We start from the raw sequence: 19,552 nt of genomic DNA, 5'->3' as shown, positions 1-19,552 counted from the left end.
CCCCGCCCCCACTGCAGCCCCCGGAGAGGTAAACTTTCTCACCTGGGCGCCCCCCGATCCGTGCGTGCACCTGGCCGCTCTGCGCCCGCGCGGGCCTGGCAGCGGGCACCCGGGAGGGCGCCGCGGGAGGCTGAGGAGAGAGCGGCCCAGGCGGCGCGGCCCCGGGCGTGCGTGTCGCCGCCAGGTTCTTTCTCTCCGGAGCCAGAGCCGCTGGGCGACCCGGGCCGTGGGGTGGGACGGGCCAGAAGTTTGGTAGTCAAGGTCTTGAAACTCGCTGTAAGGCTGGCAGTTGAGGTGGCTTCCCCCTGGTGAATAGCTCTTTCATATCCAGGTGCTTTAACTGGGTTATGGGAAAAGCTGTTTTTGACTCCTTGAAAGTGCCAGAAAGGCAACTAGGTCTCCTCCCCCTTTCTGCCTCTCTCCCAGGTAGAAAGAGAATCATAGGTTCTTCAGCAGTTTTGCCCAGTCACGTCACCCTCCCAAAGAGTTGAACATGTTAAAACATAACTCAGCTCTTCATTTTACTGAATTATTCATTCAAAAAAACCTAGGGGTTTGAATAGCCAGTTTCACTTATTTGTTTTTGCTTGGGGTCAGTTTCACTTTCTCTTCTATGTCATTGAACCAAGTCTCCAGTACTTGGCTTGTAAAGGGGCAAGGCTGGTTGTTTCCTGGACCAAGTGGAATGAAAATCATGGTTGGGTCGTTCTGGAGTGAGTGTGTTTCTCTGAAGATGGAAATACTACAAGAGCGTGGGTTACATCGTTTACAGGGAAACTAGAGTAACAGTTTCTTTTTGCTTGTGTTGATGTTAGTATCTCAATGTATATGAAGTGCCACATGGTTTTACATAGTTTTATCTATATACCGCTCCCGTTTTTCCTTACGAAAAAGAGTGTAGTTCATTCCAGTACTGAGGTTATTGCCAAGGTGAAGTACAAGGCGCTGGGCATTTTCAATCTTTTCAATAAGCTGTTGTGCATCAGGCAGAGGAGATATTTGCCAACTGGATTTGTCTCATTTCTGCACACATGTAGTTTGTGATTTATGCTTACATTTTTTAAAACATGCTTTTGTAAGCCATCAGATGTTGAGATTTTTTAAAAGTTTTCTTTGAAGTCGTTGCTTAAAAGACTCGATATTGATGACAGTAATGTTTAAAGCTGTACTGAGCAAAGGTTATCATAGAATTCCTATGTGCCATACAACATTATGTGGCTGCTAAAAAGGTTATTTCTGTGACAAATGGAGTTTAGCGTGATACCTGAGGGTTTTAGGTTAAGAATTCTTTGACTGAATACACAAAATGAAGAATGTGTGGGCTTGGTTGGTCTTCCCAAAACTATAATGCTATATATATTTATAGATAGTTGAATTTGATGCTTTCCTATATATATGTATATATACACATTTATTTGTTTGTATGTACACATTTAAGAGCCCCTCCCCAACAACAACAAACAGTCATTGGAACAAGTACAGTAAAACGATTTTATGCAGTCATTTGTTCATAGTTCTCCTATAGGGATGTTAATCCTGGGGAAATTAAGTTGTTCTGCTGCTCTTTAACTTGACTGTGAATAAGGCTTGTTTAGCCTTCTTAAAATTACTCTGTTTTTGTTTTCATCTTTTTAAAATGTTTTGTTTTCATCTTCTTTCTTTTCCTTTTCCTTCATTTCCTCTCCTTTTATTTTCTGTTTCCCTCCCCCGCCCCCCAATTTTCTTTGACTTGAAATGGGAAAATGCAGACTTCTCCCAGACAATGATTCACGCCTTTGCCCTACTTGAGGCTCCGGTACCTGAGGTTGACTTGAAATTTTCACTCAGTTTCCCTCTGATTGATTACAGTTTTAATCAATATCCACTGTTTTCTTTCCATGTAGGGTTCCAAAATTGGTTTTTCAAGGTTGTGTTCTCTCTCTTTTGCATGATAATCTTAATTTTAAAAGGACAGACCAAAAAAAATACAGACAACAATATCGAATCATTTTAAATACACACATGCACCATATTCACACACCTGTGAACAGCCAGTGCCCCTTATTGGTGGTTCATTGGGATGGAAAGTACATGGGTACTTTATGAAGATATTAAAAAAAAACACCAACCTTTTAAAGGCTATTATTTCTCCTTTGGATTTTTATAAGCATTGAATGAGATTCTGTGCATTGATTTATATAATCATTCAGCACAAGTTAGTGCTGAAAGCAAATGTTATGCCCCACCTCCAAAAGGTGCTCATTCATTTGCGGCCCGGCTGAGAGCCGCCTGCTGGCCAGGTCAGGGGAGGGAAATCAGAACAGGAAGGACAGTCAGCTGGCCCAGGGCTGGGCAAGGTACTGGAGAGCTAGCTACTGTGGAAACCAGCGATTATTGGGGAGGGGTTTCAAACCCAGTTTTTAGGGGATGTTGGGTGGGGTGGAGTGCTCATTTGCCAAGGAGCTCACTTGCTCACTTCCTGGTGGAAATGCATGCTGGGGAGAAGTGGGAGAGAACAGCCCGAGAGTGAAAGTGGCTCCACGTGGTGGGAACCCCATGGGGCTGTGCGAGGTGGTTACTAGGTCCGCAGTTGTTGCCAAGGCAAGGGAGGGTTCGGTGGCGGGGGCACTCCTGAAAAGTCAGGGGAGGCGGATCTGGAGTTGGCTGCCGGGTTGAGGTGTGCATGTTCTGCTTTTCAGTACTAGCTGCCATTGGACAGCTTCGGGAACATTCCTAACAGCAGTCTGTTAACTAGGTGGTGTAACTCTAAGGGAAGCTGTGCGGGAAAGTTGAAGCTGGTGGCTTACCCCAGCTGCTGACAAGTCTCGGCCACTGTTGCTTCATTTTATAGGCCCCGTGAATGTGAATGCGATCGTGTGGGTTCTTTCTGATCTTTCCTAGGTTCGCTGTGCAAATTAAGCAAGTTCAAGAATATACAGCGATGAACACAGTACCCAGCACATAAGAAATACTCACTGAGTGGTCCGCCCTAAGATTTAAAAATGGGATCCAACAGAGAAAATGATTGTCTTTAAAAACATGTATTTGTGCTCAAGTGTGGTGTCAGTAACATCATATGGACATTGTTTACAACGTTATACATACCTGTATTAAAGAATCTCTGCCCCCAAAATGCATTTGCTTAAAAAGCAAGCCTTCCAGAAATGGGATATTTAAAATGTACTGCCCATGACACAATGTCATTTTGGACTTCAAAGTTAAGCTCGATTTTTCTCTTTGTGTACTTGAGATGTTTTCCTGAGGAATCATATTCAGATAGGAAGTTTAAGCAAATGTACTTGTGTGAGTAATGTTCTAGTTCAAGCACTGGAGAACAGAACGGAACAAAACCAAGCATGACTAGTAAATATATAGAACAGGAAATTGATTATATTTTGAAAGATCAGACTTTCAGGGACCATGGACTAGAGAGGGGCTTCTTATCAAGTACTTCTTTGGAAGTTTTAATATAAAAGTTGTCTGCATGTTCAGTTTAGCATGATGTTAAATGTCCCTAAGAAACCATGGCCAAATTGCTCGAAAAGATTTTTGTTATTATATTTGGATGGTGCCTGTGAAAATAATTAGATATGGGTCAGTGAATTTCCCAAGACCCCGTGGTAAAAGCAACAACTTGCTTTTCTTTCTTTCTTTCTTTTTAAAAAATCATTTTATTGGGGGCTCGTACAGCTCTTATCACAATCTATACATCTATCCATTGTGTCAAGCACATTTGTACATTTGTTGTCATCATCATTCTCAAAACATTTTCTTTCTACTTGAGCCCTTGGTATCAGCTCCTAATTCCCCCCCCCCTTCACCCTTGATAATTTATAAATTATTATTTTGTCATGCCTTACACTGACCGATGTCTCCCTTCACCCACTTTTCTGTTGTCCACCACCCTGGGAGGGGGTTATATGTCGATCACTGTGATTGGCTCCCCCTTCCTACGCCACCTTCCCCTTAGCACTTGCTTTTCTTAAGAACTACTGTCTGCTTTTCTTCTTTTGCAGAGTTGAACAATGACCATAGTTGACAAAGCTTCTGAATCTTCAGACCCTCCGACCTATCAGAGCCAGCCCGGCAGCTCTGAAGCGGCCTCACCTGGAGACATGGATGCAGGCTCCGCCAGCTGGGCTGCTGTGTCTTCGTTAAACGATGTCTCGAACCACACACGTTCTTTAGGACCAGTACCTGGTGCTGCAGTTTATTCGAATTCATCCGTACCTGATAAAGCAAAACCATCGCCACAAAAGGACCAAGGTACTGTTGTTAGACAGAGAATCCTTGTGAGAAACACCTGTGTAAGTGCAGTTGCCAATCCTTGTGAGAAACACCTGTGTAAGTGCAGTTGCCGGGCTGGTTGTTACAGAGAGGGGCTAACTTGGCAAAAGACCGTGCCAGCTGAGCGGCCAGCAGAGCTGCATCATCTGAGAGCCTTGGTTTGCTTCAGCTGCTGGTAACTACAGTTGTGTTGCGATTAGTTTGTAGCAGACAGGTAAGATGATTCTCCATTGCAACGATGATGTTTGCTGTTGGGTTCTTATTCCTAAGTTTTTGAAAGATACATTTTATATTGGTAAGAATTAAGATGGGCAAGAATTGTGTTAATAACATGTCAGTCGCTTAGTGTTTAGTATAGTTCCCTATTTGGACAAATGACTCTACCCAACTTTTTTTTTTTTGTTTTGGCCAGGTAACACCATCTGTAATAGTTTTTCTCTTTGAAAGTTAGCAGCCAATATATTAGGTTTATTAAGGCAACACTCACTTGTGCAAGAAGATAGGGTCCAGTGGCCATACCACTATGTGAAGTCAGCGTATATGAAAGTCAGGGGCTGTAGCCTGCCGTCCTCCTATGACTGGTGCATCTCAGGGCGGTGTGCGTGTGACAGTAGGCAGTGGGCATCTCTTCCCCACCCTCCCTTCCCTACCACATCCCCATCTTCGTGAGCCTAGGATGGTGGTCAGCTGCTGTCTTCTGTAAGCTGCCGCCCACTGCTTGCCCTGGATAGGAGCCCCACATGTCTTCTGTCCACCCTGCAGCCCTCCAAGTCTCCCTTCTGTTCTCGTCCTTTCATTTCCCTTCCCTTCCCTTCCCTCACCCTCCCCACCTCCCGGGCACCTTCGAACTCTTTCTTGCCTGGCCTCCCTCTGCCCACTGTCACCCCCACACCATGCCCTCCTGGTGGACCAAACTGAGATGGCACAAATGGAGCAATAAGTCTTCTGTGTTGGTTGACTACCACCCGTCATGTGGCCAGTGTTATCCGTCAGGGTCTCTGATGTATTATTCACTGTGGCCCACGTGGGGCCCAGAACATCAAAGATGCCCCTTGAGAATTTTTCCAACATTGTTGTGAACTTGACATGTTGGGTAACAAGATCGTTGATATGTGAGGAGTATGTGTAAATGCTGTTATATTTGTTAAAACAATAGAAGGGCTCCGAAAAGAGCTTGTAAAAATGGAATGAAAAGGCCAAGGGATTTTCTGATGAACGCTTGGGAGCCTCTGTGTTTAAATGGTCTAAACACGGAAAGTTCTAGATACTCACTCAGATCAGGAACACTTGGACACTTTCAGGTGGACCTTAGGGGTTTGGGGAGTGGGAAATGACAAGTAATCGAATTAGCTCCTACTAGGCATATTATTTGGCCGAGGCTTGGTGGAGAAGTCCAACCCTGTCTGGTTTGAGGCCTCTCAGTATGTGTGATGGGACGAGGTGGACGGACGAGCTGACGTCCTGAAAGGACTGAACTGAACGTTGCCTGAAGCCTTCAGCTCATCTGGCTCCTCTGCCACTCGCAGTCTCCACAGGATACCTTTCTCTGCAGACTCCAGTCTCCCGGAGAGATGCTCAGTCTTTTTGCTCTCACCCATAGGACTTGTTCACGTCTCTCTGCATCGCCCTGTTCTGGACTCAGTGTCCCAGATCCATTTCTCACCACGCCCACTCAGCCAAAGTTCACCTGGGCACCCTTTCATGCTCACCAGGACCCCCGTTCAATCAGGATCCAGCCACTGAGGGACTCACTCACTGTTCAGCACCAAGGAACCAGCAAGCCTTTGGAAACAGCTTCGCTGTGAATGAGTCTGAACTTTCTTAAATACGTTGTTCCTGGAGCTGCGCTTGAGTTCCAGTGGCATCATCATCATTAAATTAGGAAGCAGTAATTCTTAAAACAGATGAAACCTTTTGAAAGCCTAAGTATAGCAAATAGCGAGTATGGCCCAGTGGTATTCTGAGTTCAAAGCCAGTTTCCTCATTAATAACCTGGGTTGACACTACATTAGTCCTTAAAATAGAGACTTGCTGGTTGGTAAGGACTTAGTGAGAGACGTGGATGAGGATGGCTGTGATGGCAGGGGGCCAAATGTAAGCATCCATAGCACATGCGACATGATTAACGGCTGCTGTGCGTCTTAACGGAGCCCTGGTGGCATAGTGGGTTACCCGTTGAGCTGCTAGCTGCCAAGTCAGCAGTTCTAACCCACCAGCCGCTCCACTGCAAAAAAATAAGGCTGTCTATTCCTATAAAGAGTTACAGTTTCAGAAACCCCCAGAGGCCGATCTACACTATCCCGTAGTGTCGCTTTGAGCCCTAGAGGATCACTGTACGTCAGAATCAACTCCATGGCAGTGAGTTCTGTTTTTGGTATTTCCTAATGATTTTGTGCATGGTGCTTAAACAAACAAACAAACAAACAAAAAACAAACCACTTTTTACAATGGAGAATCGTAAAAACTATAAAAGGAAGACCCCAAACCAAATCCATGCCATTGAGTCAATTCTGACTCTGAGCAGCCCTGTAGGCTAGAGTAGAAAGAATTTAGGGTTTCTAAGAGTTCTCACGTACCCATCAGCCAGCTCTGGCATTTATCATCTCATGGCTTGTCTGGGTCTTCTGTACTTCCAGCCAGTTATGCCCCACCCCACACCCCTAGTTATTTCCCAGGACTTCATGTTTTATAGTATCATTATCTAAAAGAAGAAGGGCTTTTTAAAAAGTATCTTTCTATAAACAACCCAGTCAATGTTCAGGTTTCCCTGGCTGCTTGGACTTTTGTGGCTGGCTGGTTCCCATCAAGATCCACTCCACACTTTGTGTTTAGTGGACATGTGCCTTAAATTGCTCTATGTTCTTGTTACAATTGAATTATTGAAGAAAGCAAATCACATAGTATTGTTTCTCATTCTCTCTTTTCAGCAGTCCTCTCTCTTACCAGGAGCTTCAGACCAAGGCTCAGAAGCAGCCATGCTCGGATCATCCCATTTTCCCACCAACTTCCTTAAGCTCTCTTGTGCTTCAGTAAACCAGTGGTCAGCGGAGAGCCTCACTCCGATCCCGAGTTGATGTGTTGCTGCTGCTGCAGCGCCTGGAGCCTGCCCAGCTTTGTGCTGAAATGTCGCTGTGTGTGTTCTAGTCCTAGGTGACGGCATTGCTCCTCCACAGAAAGTTCTCTTCCCGTCTGACAAGATTTGTCTCAAGTGGCAACAGACCCATAGAGTTGGAGCCGGCCTCCAGAACTTGGGCAACACCTGTTTTGCCAACGCAGCATTGCAGTGCCTAACCTACACGCCACCTCTCGCCAATTACATGCTGTCACACGAACACTCCAAGACATGTAAGTGCTACTGTTCCTGTATGTTGTTAGTATTGGGCTTCACTAACCCAACTCCTCGAAACGAGAGGGAAGAACCCGGCTGAGAAGCCCATGATCCCTGGGAAGGGGGCTTGTATTGGAAGCCAAGGAGGAACTCTGAGGGGCTGTGTCCTAGAAGCAGAAAAAGCACATGGTACCCCATCCGAGCTGTGATGTCACTTACAAAGAAACATAGTTGGTGATCACTTGGGATTTCTGAATCCCCTGCTGGTTTCTACACGTGCTAAAAACAAGTGATACTGATTTCTGATGCCAACCCTTTGGGATGGATGGGCCGGGTTAAGAAATCCCAACTCTGCAACATTGATCCCATACATCAAGCTGCCTTTGTGGATAGACTACTAAGCCCCAAGGGTGGGGAGAAGCCCTCTCACTGCTGCCTCCAGTGCCAGCCACCGTGGAACCTGGGTGGGATTTGAGAATTCTCCCTGTCCCATGAGAGGCAGGACACCAGTGGGAACAAGTCGGAGTGTCTCTACCTGGGCAGAAGGCAGCTTGGTGGTTGACTAAAAGAGTTCAGAGTTTAGGACAGAGCCATTTTTTGAGGTTTTGATCTTCCCTGTATGCTATAAATATTTTTGCCCCTTCTTAATAAAATCTTCCTATTCCTCTATCATGGTGTGTGTGTGTGTGTGTGTGTGTCAGACAGACAGAGAGACAGACAGAGAGAGAGACAGACAGACAGAGAGAGAGACAGAATGGAATTAAGCAATTCTCAAGGCAGGGAAAAAGCCCCCCCTGGTTTTCTCTGGAAGTTTTTTTTTTTTTTTGGAAAAGTTCTTAATGATAAATGTAAGGTGATTTTTTTTTTTTTAACATTTTATTAGGGGCTCATACAACTGTTATCCCAATCCATACACACATCAATTGTGTAAAGCGCATTTGTACATCGTTTCTCAAAACATTTTCTCTCCATTTAAACCCCCGACATTAGGTCCTCATTTTTCCCCTCCCTCCCCACTCCCCCCTGTAAGGTGATTTTTGAAAAGTGATTTTGTTTTTATTTTGTTTTCCTTCCAAGAGCAAAGTCATGTTTTTAAAGAATTCGGAAAGGGCTGCAAAATGGAGGGAAACTAGGAAAATCACCTAGACACTCATTTCTGAGAGGCGTGTGTTAAGCTCAGCGTTTGAAGTTGCTGAGCGAACATTGTGTTTGCCCTCATTTTCTCTGGTTCTAAGTCCGTAATTCCTTCCTCAAAGGCAGCTTTCCTCTCACTTTGCACTTAGTGAAAGTAAGGTGTAGATACAAACCCAGCCCTGGCACCTGGACAGCAAACGAGGATCAAGACAAAAGTTAGGCGTTGCCAGGGGGCCCGAGTTTTGTGCCAACTTTCTTATTATCAGCAGTTTTTCTTTCTTTCCCCAGTTTCATGGAGGTACAATTGAGATCTAGCAAGAAATTGCACTCATTTAATATACAGTTTGATACATTTAAAGTACACACTTAAATATATCCATGAAACTCTCTCACCATGATGAGTAAGATCATCCATCATCCCACAAGGTTTCCTCCTGCCCCTTTGAAATTGGCTCCCTCCTCTCCTTACCCTAGGCAACCACGGATTACTTCCTGTCACTAGAAATGGGTGTGCATTTTCTAGAATGTTAGGAAACAGAATAGCACAGAATATATTCTTTTCTGGCATCTGCACTCAGTTGCTTTGACATCATTCCATGTGGTTTTGTGTTTCATCAGTTCATTCCTTTTTTTCTCTTTCTGCTGCGGATCTTCCACTGTATGGATATACCACAGAACATTTCTCCATTCACTGGTGGAGGAACATTTGAGATTGGCTTAGTCCTATAGTAGACATGTACTTAACTTTTTTGGAAACTTCTAAGCCTGAAAGAGGTTTACAGTAGAACCTATCAGTACTTGACATAATTGGATTTCAATGTGAAATGTTGAGAAAAATTTGCATCGGAGCTTGAATCAAACATCAGAATCTGACCTGACGCACGTGATTTTTGTAAACAAAAGCAGTTCATGTTTTGGTCACTCAGCATTAGTTGGCGTTGTTAATATGCATCGTTTAAACCTTTTGCGACTGTGTTCCAAGCGCTCTGCTATCATTTTCTTAGTTTTTGTGGCTTTTTGTACTCTTTTTAGATAAAAAACATGGGTCCTAAGAAAGGGTTTTGAAAAGAGTCATCATGATAAGGAACTGGTTAACTGTGTTATTAATGTTGTTGGTGATAACTTAGTAAACCCTTTTAGAAAACAGTTAAGGAAACACCAACAGTAGAGCACCTGAGACAGATTTTTTTTCCCCCCCGAGAAAGTCAGCCAGGTCCTAGTGAAAAAAGGCAAAGACGGGAAAAAACTCCTGAAAAGCAGCTACCAGTTGATTTTATGGAAGGGGATTCCCTTCCAAACAGTGACTCTCTCTCTCTCCATCCCTCCTCTCCACATCCGTGTCCACAGATGCAGATCCTCATCCATCACAAGGTATGGGCCACACTGTAGTTGTTAAAAACTTTTTTAATGTTCTGTTTCTTATTTAAATTATATTATTGAACTCTGAACTTATTTGCTTTGGAATTTCTGTGTATTGTTTTATATAAAAAGGCAAGGTTAGGGTAACAACTTGGTTGAGAATGGATTAATCCATTTTCTGTTATTTTTTTATGGGAAGCATTGATTCAGAACTCGACTGCATCGCATCTCAATGCTCCTTCTACAACGGATTAATGTCGAGCTCCGAGGTTCTACTGTACTTGTGTTTTATTGACTCTGCAAAAGCATTCTATAAGTGTTACTGCCAAGAAAACCCTAGGGCGCATTCCTACTCTTAAAACACATGGGGTTGTCATAAATTAGAATCAGCTCATTGGCAACACATTTAGTTTAACTTATATGTACACACACACACAGACACACAGCATACGAAAACTCATCATTTTTGTCTGATCTAGTAAGAGTAAGTTAGAGATGTCTTCCCCCTTTATTCCCAAATACTTTAAGCTAAATTTCCTAAACATCAAGGACATTCTCCTATTAAACCCACCAAAACCAAACCCACTGTAGTTAAATTGACAGGTTACTCAGAAGAAAGACCCTGTGGACAGAGTAGAGTTTCTTTTCAGGGTTTCCAAGACTGTAAATCTTTACAGAAACAGGCTGCTGCTGCTTTCTCCCGTGTTGTGGGTTCAAACTGCCACCCTTTCAGGTAGCCACTGACAGCTTCTGACCACTTGTCTTATAAAGCCACCAGAGGAGTATCAAAAGAACACAAAAGGGAGGGGGGAATATTCCCATCATTGTTTTGAAGCCCCCTCACATTGATGTGTGCGACTCTCACTTCACCCCTCCCACAGCCTTGATTACTGCAACTGTAGAGGAAGTTTTGCTAGCTGGTTTGGGGGGTGATTTCTTCCACTTTACTTCTTTCTTCTTCTTTTTAATCGTTTTACTAGGGGCTTGTACAACTCATCACAATCCATACATACATCAATTGTGTAAAGCACATTTGTACAGTCATTGCCCGCATCATTCTCAAAACATTTCCTCTCCACTTAAGTCCCCGGCATTAGATCCTCATTTTCCCCCTCCCTCCCCGCTCCCTCCTCCCTCATGAGCCCTTGATAATTTATAAATTATTATTTTGTCATATCTTGCCTTATCCGACGTCTCCCTTCACCCACGTTTCTGTTGTCCGTCCCCCAGGGAGGAGGTCACATATAGAGCCTTGTCATCGGTTCCCTTCACTTTCATTCTTTCAAAATAGTTTAGCTCCTTTGTTTTTCCTTTTCAGTTTTAGAGTAATCTTATCTATACCTTAAAAAAAAAATTGGCCTGGCTTTTGGTATGCTTTCCCGTGACTCGGTCTGAGGAGAGCGGATAGCTGCTGCCATGGCGACACTTTTAGTTCTTAGTCTCTCCATTTATTTTGGTCTTTGATTTCTTTAATTAGTGTTGTTGACTTTTCAGCATGTAAGTCTTGAACCTGTCTAACCTTGTTAGATTAATATCTAAGGATTTATCTTTTTGAGTGATTGTACATGGTGTTATATTTTACATTTTTTGTATCCAAGTGTTCAGTGTTATTGTTTAGAGTTATATTTGAGTTTTGCATGTTAATCTTGAATTCCATTATCTTTTTGAACTCACTTATTTTAAGACTTGTATGTGCGGGTGGGTGCGTAGTAGGATCCTTAGAATTTTCTGTCTAGACAACCATGCCATACGCACATAATGACAATATGTCTCTTCTTGATTTGTATGCCGTCTTATGGTACTGCCCCCAACTTCCAGCACCGTGTTCAGTAAGGTTGGGGAGAGCAGGTATCCTTGTCTGCTTTTGAGCTTTTGGGGGCACAGCACTCAGTGTTTCACTGTTGGTTATGATGTGCTATAGGTTTTTTGGTAGATGGTTTTTATCAGGTTAAGAAAGCTGGCCTCTTAATTTTAGGTGGAGGGGGTGGAGGGGGGGTGGGAACTTAAATGATTTTCTTTCATCTACAGCCACTATTCTTATTTCCCTAAGAGCTTCTCTTATAAATGAGTGTCGAGTTTTGTCAAATGGTTTTTCTGTGTCAAATTGATAAAATCACCCATTTTTTCTATTTTTGCCTTTTAATATAGTGGGTTTTATTGGTTTGTTTTCCAATATTGAGCTAGCTTTGTATCTTCGGACTAAATCTTCCTTTTTATATATTGCTGAGTTCTATTTGCTTATAGTTTGTTAAGGGCTTGGCATCTGTGTCTATGAGAGATACCAGGCAGTACATTGTCTGCGGTTTTTCTGGTTTGGTGTCCAGGGGATACCAGTTTCAGAAAATGAGCTGAGTTGTGAGAACTTTTTTATTTTCTGAAAGAGATTGTACAGAGTTGGTGATGGCTTTTTAAACATTTAGTAGGTTTCTCTAATCAGACAATTTAAGTCTGGAGATTTCCTTTTTTGTTTCAAGGAGTTTTTAAGTTACAAACTTAGTTTCCTTAGTGAGTATAACCATCTTAGAAGAAATGGGCCTAAGTTGGCAGATTCCTCTGTGTGGAGCTATTCCTAAGCTCTTCCCTTATCAATCATCTGATTCCTGCGGGGACTTCGATGCTGGACTCTTTCCGTCTGGATGCTGGTGATCTGTGTTTTCTTCTTTTGCTGTGCTAGGTCTGGCTAAAGCTTTGTCAATTGTATTGATCTTTCCAAACATCTGGCTTTCTCTTTGGTTAATTTTTCTCTATATTTGTTTTCAATTTTATTGAGTTCTTTACGCTCCCCTTTCTTGGCTTGCTGTGGCTGTATTTTGTTCTTTTCTAGCTTCCGGTGGACATTAGATCATCCGTTTGAGACTTTCTCTCCCTTCATGTGTGCAGTCAATGCTATACATTTCACTTTCAGCACTATGTTAACTGTGTCTCCAGATTTTTGATATATTGTACTCTTATCCAGGGTACTGTTTTCTTACGCCTCCTTGAAGCTTCTTTCCTGATCCTTGTATTTGGAAGTATGTTGTTTAGTTCCTTAGTGTTTGCAGATTCTCTAACGGATTGCTAGTGTGAGTCTAGTGTAGGCAGAGAGCACACTGTCAGGGTTCTGGTCTTACAGTTCTCAAGGTGTGTATGGCCCAGCATCTGGTTTGTCTTGGGATGTGCTCGGCGATCATTTGAAATGACTGGCTCTATGGTGTTGCTGGCTGAAGAGCACTGGAAGCACTGTGGGAATCTCTTGATTGCTGGGATTTGTTGAGTTTTATATCTTTTCTGTGAGTTGGAATCAGAGTTGACTCAATGATGCCAATTTTTATATCTTTGTTGATTTCCTAATTGTTCTGTTGTTGAGAGAAGACTGCTGAAGGCTCCAGTTATAATTGTGGATTTGTCTATTTCTCTTCAGTTTTAGCCACATTTGATCAAATACTTTTGGAACTTTTAATTGACTTTATTTGCAACTTTGCTATCTGGTGTAAACTCATTGAGAATTGTTCTGTTCATTGTGGTACTGACCCTTTTATTTTATTTATTTATTTTTTTAAATCATTTTATTAGGGGCTCATACAACTCTTATCATCATCCATACACACATCAATTGTGTAAAGCGCATTTGTACATCATTCTCAAAACATTTTCTCTCCACTTAAACCCCCGACATTAGGTCCTCATTTTTCCCCTCCCTCCCCGCTCCCCCCTCCCTCATGAGCCCTTGATAGTTTATAAATTGTTATTTTGTCATATCTTGCCCTGTCCGACGTCTCCCTTCACCCACTTTTCGGTTGTCCGTCCCCCAGACCCTTTTATTATTACGTGATATCTCTCTTTACTCTGAAGCGTACTTCTATGCTATATTAGTACAGCCACATCTCCTTTGTTTTGATTGTTTGCATAATTAGCTTGCTCCATCCTTTTGTTTTCAGCCTGTCTACATTTAGTGTGACTTTTTATAGATAACATGCTGAATTATGTTTTTATTTCACTTTACATATATGTGCCTATTAATCGGTGGTTTGCAGCACATTTGCATCTAAGGTGATTATTACTATGTTAGTGGCTTTTTTTAATGTGCTTTTTTTTTTTTAATTACAAAGCTACATTTAATCCTTTGGGGTGAGAAAAAACACTGGGAATGGGTAACCTCCTCGCCTCTCAGGTGTGGCCTCAGAGCAGAGGGCCTACGTGAGGGAGGAAGGAAGCACAAAAGGGTCCCGCTGCAGACTCAGAGACGGCATGGGTGCTGGGCCCTGCAAGCACCACAGGAGGCCAGGCGAGCAGAGCCGCGGGGTTGCACTGACTGTTGGCACAGGTGGAGCGCAAGAGGGCTGGACATAAAATCACAGAGCTACTTGGGTTCGTCCTCCTCCGCCTCTGCCTTTTTCTGCCTCTGCTGCACGATCTCTGAGTCTTTCTGCTGACAGGCAGCAGCAGAACGCCCGTCCTCTTGGTGCGTCCCCTAACTGAGTTGCTCTGCTGGTTCGTAATCTGCTGGCCGGCAAGCTGGCGTTGCTTTCTGTGGGTCATGGTGACGGCAGCGACTGTGGCCTGCCTAGGGTGCATCCCCTCGTTCTGTCTTGCCATTTTTAAATTTTGCCTTTTGTTCGGTTCTTTTTTTAAAAAAAATTTCTGTTATTCTCATCTTCTAGTTGACTTGAATATTATTTAGAATGCTGTTTAGATTACTATAGTGTTTTTGCATGTATCTTTTCTTATAGTTTTTTTAGTGTGCATTGCTGTATGAGATATACACAACACTGTAGCCTATTGGCTTTGTTCTTTACCAGTTTCGAGTGTTTAGTTATAATATATTGTTAATTATATATTATACATAAAATATCATTTATATTATATATTAATTATATATATAAAACACTAATCTACTGGCTTCATTCTTCAATGGTTTCAAGTGTAGAACCCTTACTTTTCCTTATGCCCTTTTACCCAACAGCTGCTCAATGAGAAAGATGGGGCTGTCACCTCTCATAAAGATTTACACTCTTAGAAACCATTTGGAGCAGTTCTATGCTGTCCTATAGGGTCACTAGGAGTCAGAATCGACTGGATAGCAGTTAGTTTAGTTGGATCCTGGTTGGTTTTTAATTCTAAATATTTCATTTTGTTCTTTTATCTTCTGTTTCTTTGCTTAGGCTTTTTTTTGAGGCTACTTATTTTCACTCATTTTGAGTGTGTTTATAATGGCTTGTTGAAGCATTCTTTATCATTGCTGCTTTATCCCTCTTGTCAGGTAAGTGTAACATCACTGCCATCCCTGTGTTGGCATCTGTTCATTGTATTTTTCATGTAGTTTGAAATCTCCCTGGTGTTTGGTATGACAGGTGATTTTTTAATTTAAAACCTGGGCGTTTTTTATACTTACCTGGCAGAGGAGATACCATGATCACGAAGGTGGTTTTCCCAGGGCGAGGCTTATCCATTGCACTCCGGATGTGCTGACCCCTGCGATTTCCCCAAATGTGGGAAACTCGACTGCATAATTTGTGGTAGTGGGGGACTGCGTTCGCGCTCTCCCCTTAAAAAAAAACACACAAAAAAAACCTGGGAGTTTTTGTACGATGAGACGCTGGGTCTTACAGGAGACCGCTTGTATCTGGCTTTCACTGGTGCCCCTGCAGCAGAAATGATGTGCTTACCTTAACACTGCTGGGTGCAGGTGGGCATCGAGAGCCACTAGGTGGATGCCTGAGGTGGGCATGGCGGTGCTTCCTTACTGCTGCTCTGGTGAGAAGTTCCTGCTCCCCAGGTGGTGTCTCCAGGGACACTGCTGTGGGAAGGGATTCCTTCTCAAAGGGTGCCAGTGAAAGTCCTGGTTCTGAGGCTGCAGCAGTGGGGCAGGAGGAATGATGCACCTCCTGTGGCCTTCACTGGCAGCATGGGACTGGTGTGGTGGAGTGTTCACTGCCCAGTGGGATGAACGACGCAGCAGTTAATCCCCTCTTTGTATACCACCCTAGTGGCTTGGTTGGGGCAATTTCCACTTCTGCTGAGTGGAAATCCAGGCTCCTCACTTGGGTGACGTGAGCAGGGCTACAGCTTTCCTATGGGGCCTGGCATCAGGATGGTTATTTTCTGTCTCAATTTTCTCATCCCTCCATTCCTGGTCCTTTGTTTTCTGATCTTGGCCCTTTCAGAAAGCAAGCTTTCACCGGGGACTTTTCTGTGGGTACCTGATGGCATTTCCAGCTCGCTGACTTCTTCAGCTCTAAGTCTGGAATCTACTAAGAAGGCCAGGGCACTCAGCTCCATGTCTTTGCTTGGGCACGTGCGCTCCCTCGCTGGCCTGTGTTTCCCCTCTACCTCTCACTGCCTCCCTGTGTTGGTTTGATCTGTAATGCCCAAGGTTTTCCTTGAGGAAGAGAAACAATAAAAAGTACCCCCTTCTATCCTCCCACAAGTGTAAGCCTTTTAAAAGATAGGGTGTGTGTTCTCATGGACTTCCTAGTAAAAGAAAAGAGATTTTCTTTAATACGTGGAAGATACTACTCCTGTGACCTTCTGATGGGTATTTTTTTAAGAGAAGTCTGTGGTCAGTGTTGCTGTTGTCACTGCCTCGGAGTTGATTATGATGATCGACCCTGCAGGGCAGAGCGGAGACCCTGTGGGTCTCTGAGGCTGTAAATCGGGTGGGAGCAGAGCACCACCTCTTTCTCCCTCCCTCACACCCACTGTGCTACTGGGGCTCCTCACTGTGAGCAATGTTCTCTTTTGTTCCCTGAAGTGCCTTTAAATTTTCTTTTTATCACTGTTTCTTCGCAGTTAACTGAGTGGCCCTTTGTATAGTTTGCTATGTTTCAATCCTACGTGTGGTTTGTTGAAGTTATTAAAATCTGTGATTATCTTTTTTTCCCTCAGAGTTCTGTGCAGGTTAACATGTGTATGGATTGATGTAACTCACAAATATAGACCAGTTTCCCTTTGTGCTACTCCGTCATGGACAGTCACTATTCTTGAAACAGTTGTTCCATTCCTGCGCCTGGACTCATCCCAGTGACGTGTCTCTTAGGGAGAACTTGAAGTTGGCCCATTGCTCTGTAATAAGCTTATATTTTGCCCTCTCCCCACTTTGTGTTTCACGACATATATCTTGTATTGTTTCTATTATCTTCAAATATACTAATCTCTTCTTTTGCTGTGTCTTAATGTATTATGAATTATATTCATGATATAATATTAATGTATTAATTAATGCCATTAAGTAATTATATTCACCCACCTCACGCCCCTTCCCGGTATATTCTCGCCTCGGAGATTGGCGTCTGTTTCTAGAAGTACATTTGGGTCTATCCCACGCCTCTCCAGAACCAGCCCTGGTTCCCTGAGAGCATGTCTTCGCTAGTGTTTCCTTGTCCATAGTGCATTCTCCAGGCCATGTCTTTCTTTTTCCTAATGAAATCATTTTATGTGGGGCCCATACAACGCTTAACACAGTCCACACATACATCCATTGTGTCAAGCACTCCTGCACATTTGTTTCCCTCATTCTCACAGCATTTGCTTTCTACTTGAGCCCCTGGTATCCGCTCCTCATTTTTTCTCCTCCCTCCCTGCTCCCCCCCCCAAATTCATGCCATTTCTATTGACAGTCTAATTGTGATCAATCATACTTTCCTGCTTCTTTGCATGCCTTATATTCTTTACTGGGAATTAGACATCATGAACTTTATGCTGTTGGGTGCTGGACTTTTTTTCCCTTTCTTGTATTTTTAAATGTATTTTTGAACTTCTGAGATGCAGGTGACTGAAAAGCGTTGCATCTTTTTCTTTAACCCTTTACTAGGCAGGTTCTGGGCAGCCCCTGGCCTGAAGACAGCAGTTCTTGGTCTCAGTGTTGTTTGGGATCAGATGCATTTTTGTTGGGACTGCCCTGTGCTGCACAGGGTGTATAGCAGCACTGCTGACCACCTCTGTCCACTAGAGGCCACTGCCATGAGCTAAGAATGGGTTTTACCTTTTACAAAATTGTTTAACAAAATAGAAGCGCTCACGACCACTGAAGGTGGTCAGGAAAGCCTAAATCTGTACTGACTGAGTTTTCTAGCCACTGGTGTGGAAAGAAGGCAGTCTTTTATTGCATGGGCCAGGTGGAAATGTAAGAAAAAGGTCTGGCTTTTCCAGTACAGAGGCAGGTCAGATCATAGACTTTGACGTCAGAAAGCTTATTACGATGTCAGCCCACTTTTCCGCCTGTCACTTAATGACCGTGGTGGTGGGCACAGTGCCAGCTCTCTGAGCCTCCGCTTCTGCTCTCGGAAAGGAGCCATGTGTATGTATGACCTTGTCTCATTGGAGAGTCAAGGGAGTGAATGAATAGGAAGCAGACACACAGTCACTGTTGCCGTTTCGTTCGAGGTATGTGCCCCTCTTACCTCGTGATGACGTGTGCGCGGTGTCGTATGCGTAGCAGCTCATAATTATGCTTATGTGCAGGATTACCTGTTCTCTTTCAGGTCATGCAGAAGGATTCTGTATGATGTGCACAATGCAAGCGCACATCACCCAGGCACTCAGCAACCCTGGGGACGTTATCAAACCGATGTTCGTCATCAACGAGATGCGGCGTAAGTACCTTGTGAGGTGGTTCCGCTCGTCCTCAGCCTTTGGATGATTGCTCTTAATGCCCCACCTGGAAAAAAGGGAGCAAGCCTTGTGTTGCATTAAACAACCAACCACATTTAATCATACGGGGATTTTTTTTTTTTAACTTAGTGCCCCGTCTAGTAAGCCATTTAACCACATAAACACACTTTAAAACTTGAAAGCAAAAGATGACATTATAACAAAATAGTAACTGGAAGATAGGTTTTTAAATGCCTCTTGGAGACTCAGAATTTGTTAATAGAATCATTGATTAGTTTTACAGCAATTTCTTTCCCCAGATGTGTGGGTTTCTACGTTGAGTACTGCTAACTCGGCTACTTATTTTCCCTCAGGATTCTGTAAATAGTTTTTAATTAGTTTCCATTTGCTGCATGAATATTATGCTATACATAGTGGCAACAATTATCAAAACAAAGTTAATTATACTATTATACACATAACTTAGCAAATTTGTGGGTAAATGTCACCTTTTATATTTAATTTTTAATTTAACACTTTAAAAAAAATTATAATAGTCCTGCTAGGTTGCCTGGATTGTGTTTATTTTTTACCCATTGTGTGTTTTTTGCAATGGACTTTAATATTTTAATGAATTGAGTTGGACAAAAAAAAAAATGCATAAACCAAAACCAAAAATCTTCAACTCCGAATCTGGTATCCAGCTGGGTAATTATAGAGATGCACGATTATGCAGTGAGGCATCTTTATTCTTTCTGCCTAAAAAAGCTGCTGAAAACTAGAGAAGTGTTCTTGCTCATCCAGAACAGACAGTGTGGGCATCTTTGAAAGATTGCTGGGTCCTAGCAGAATTTTAACCAGGAGAGTGAGTGTGTGTGTGTGTGTGTGTAAGGGGGC

The 19,552-nt window shown here is 43.2% G+C and overlaps 1 protein-coding gene and 1 non-coding gene across 2 annotated transcripts in view; both read left to right on the top strand.

The window, feature by feature from the left end:
- The first annotated feature begins 4,002 nt into the window (after positions 1-4,002).
- Positions 4,003-19,552, top strand: part of USP42 (ubiquitin specific peptidase 42) — a 34,965-nt gene continuing 19,415 nt past the window's right edge. The window contains exons 1-3 of the mRNA XM_045286122.1: positions 4,003-4,245; positions 7,411-7,611; positions 18,547-18,657. Coding sequence (XP_045142057.1) covers positions 4,005-4,245; positions 7,411-7,611; positions 18,547-18,657 — 553 coding nt within the window. The 5' untranslated portion in view covers positions 4,003-4,004. The remainder of the gene's footprint in view (positions 4,246-7,410; positions 7,612-18,546; positions 18,658-19,552) is intronic.
- Positions 15,451-15,614, top strand: LOC115868006. Its single transcript, XR_004045369.1, has one exon. It is a non-coding gene; the product is annotated as a U1 spliceosomal RNA (small nuclear RNA).

This window comes from Echinops telfairi, unplaced genomic scaffold, assembly GCF_000313985.2.
Source record: "Echinops telfairi isolate 266 unplaced genomic scaffold, ASM31398v2 ScPeMD7_5;HRSCAF=22, whole genome shotgun sequence".
NCBI lineage: Eukaryota > Metazoa > Chordata > Mammalia > Afrosoricida > Tenrecidae > Echinops > Echinops telfairi.
The sequence above is the reverse complement of the archived record's forward strand: the minus strand, read 5'-3'. Positions and strand labels throughout refer to the sequence as shown.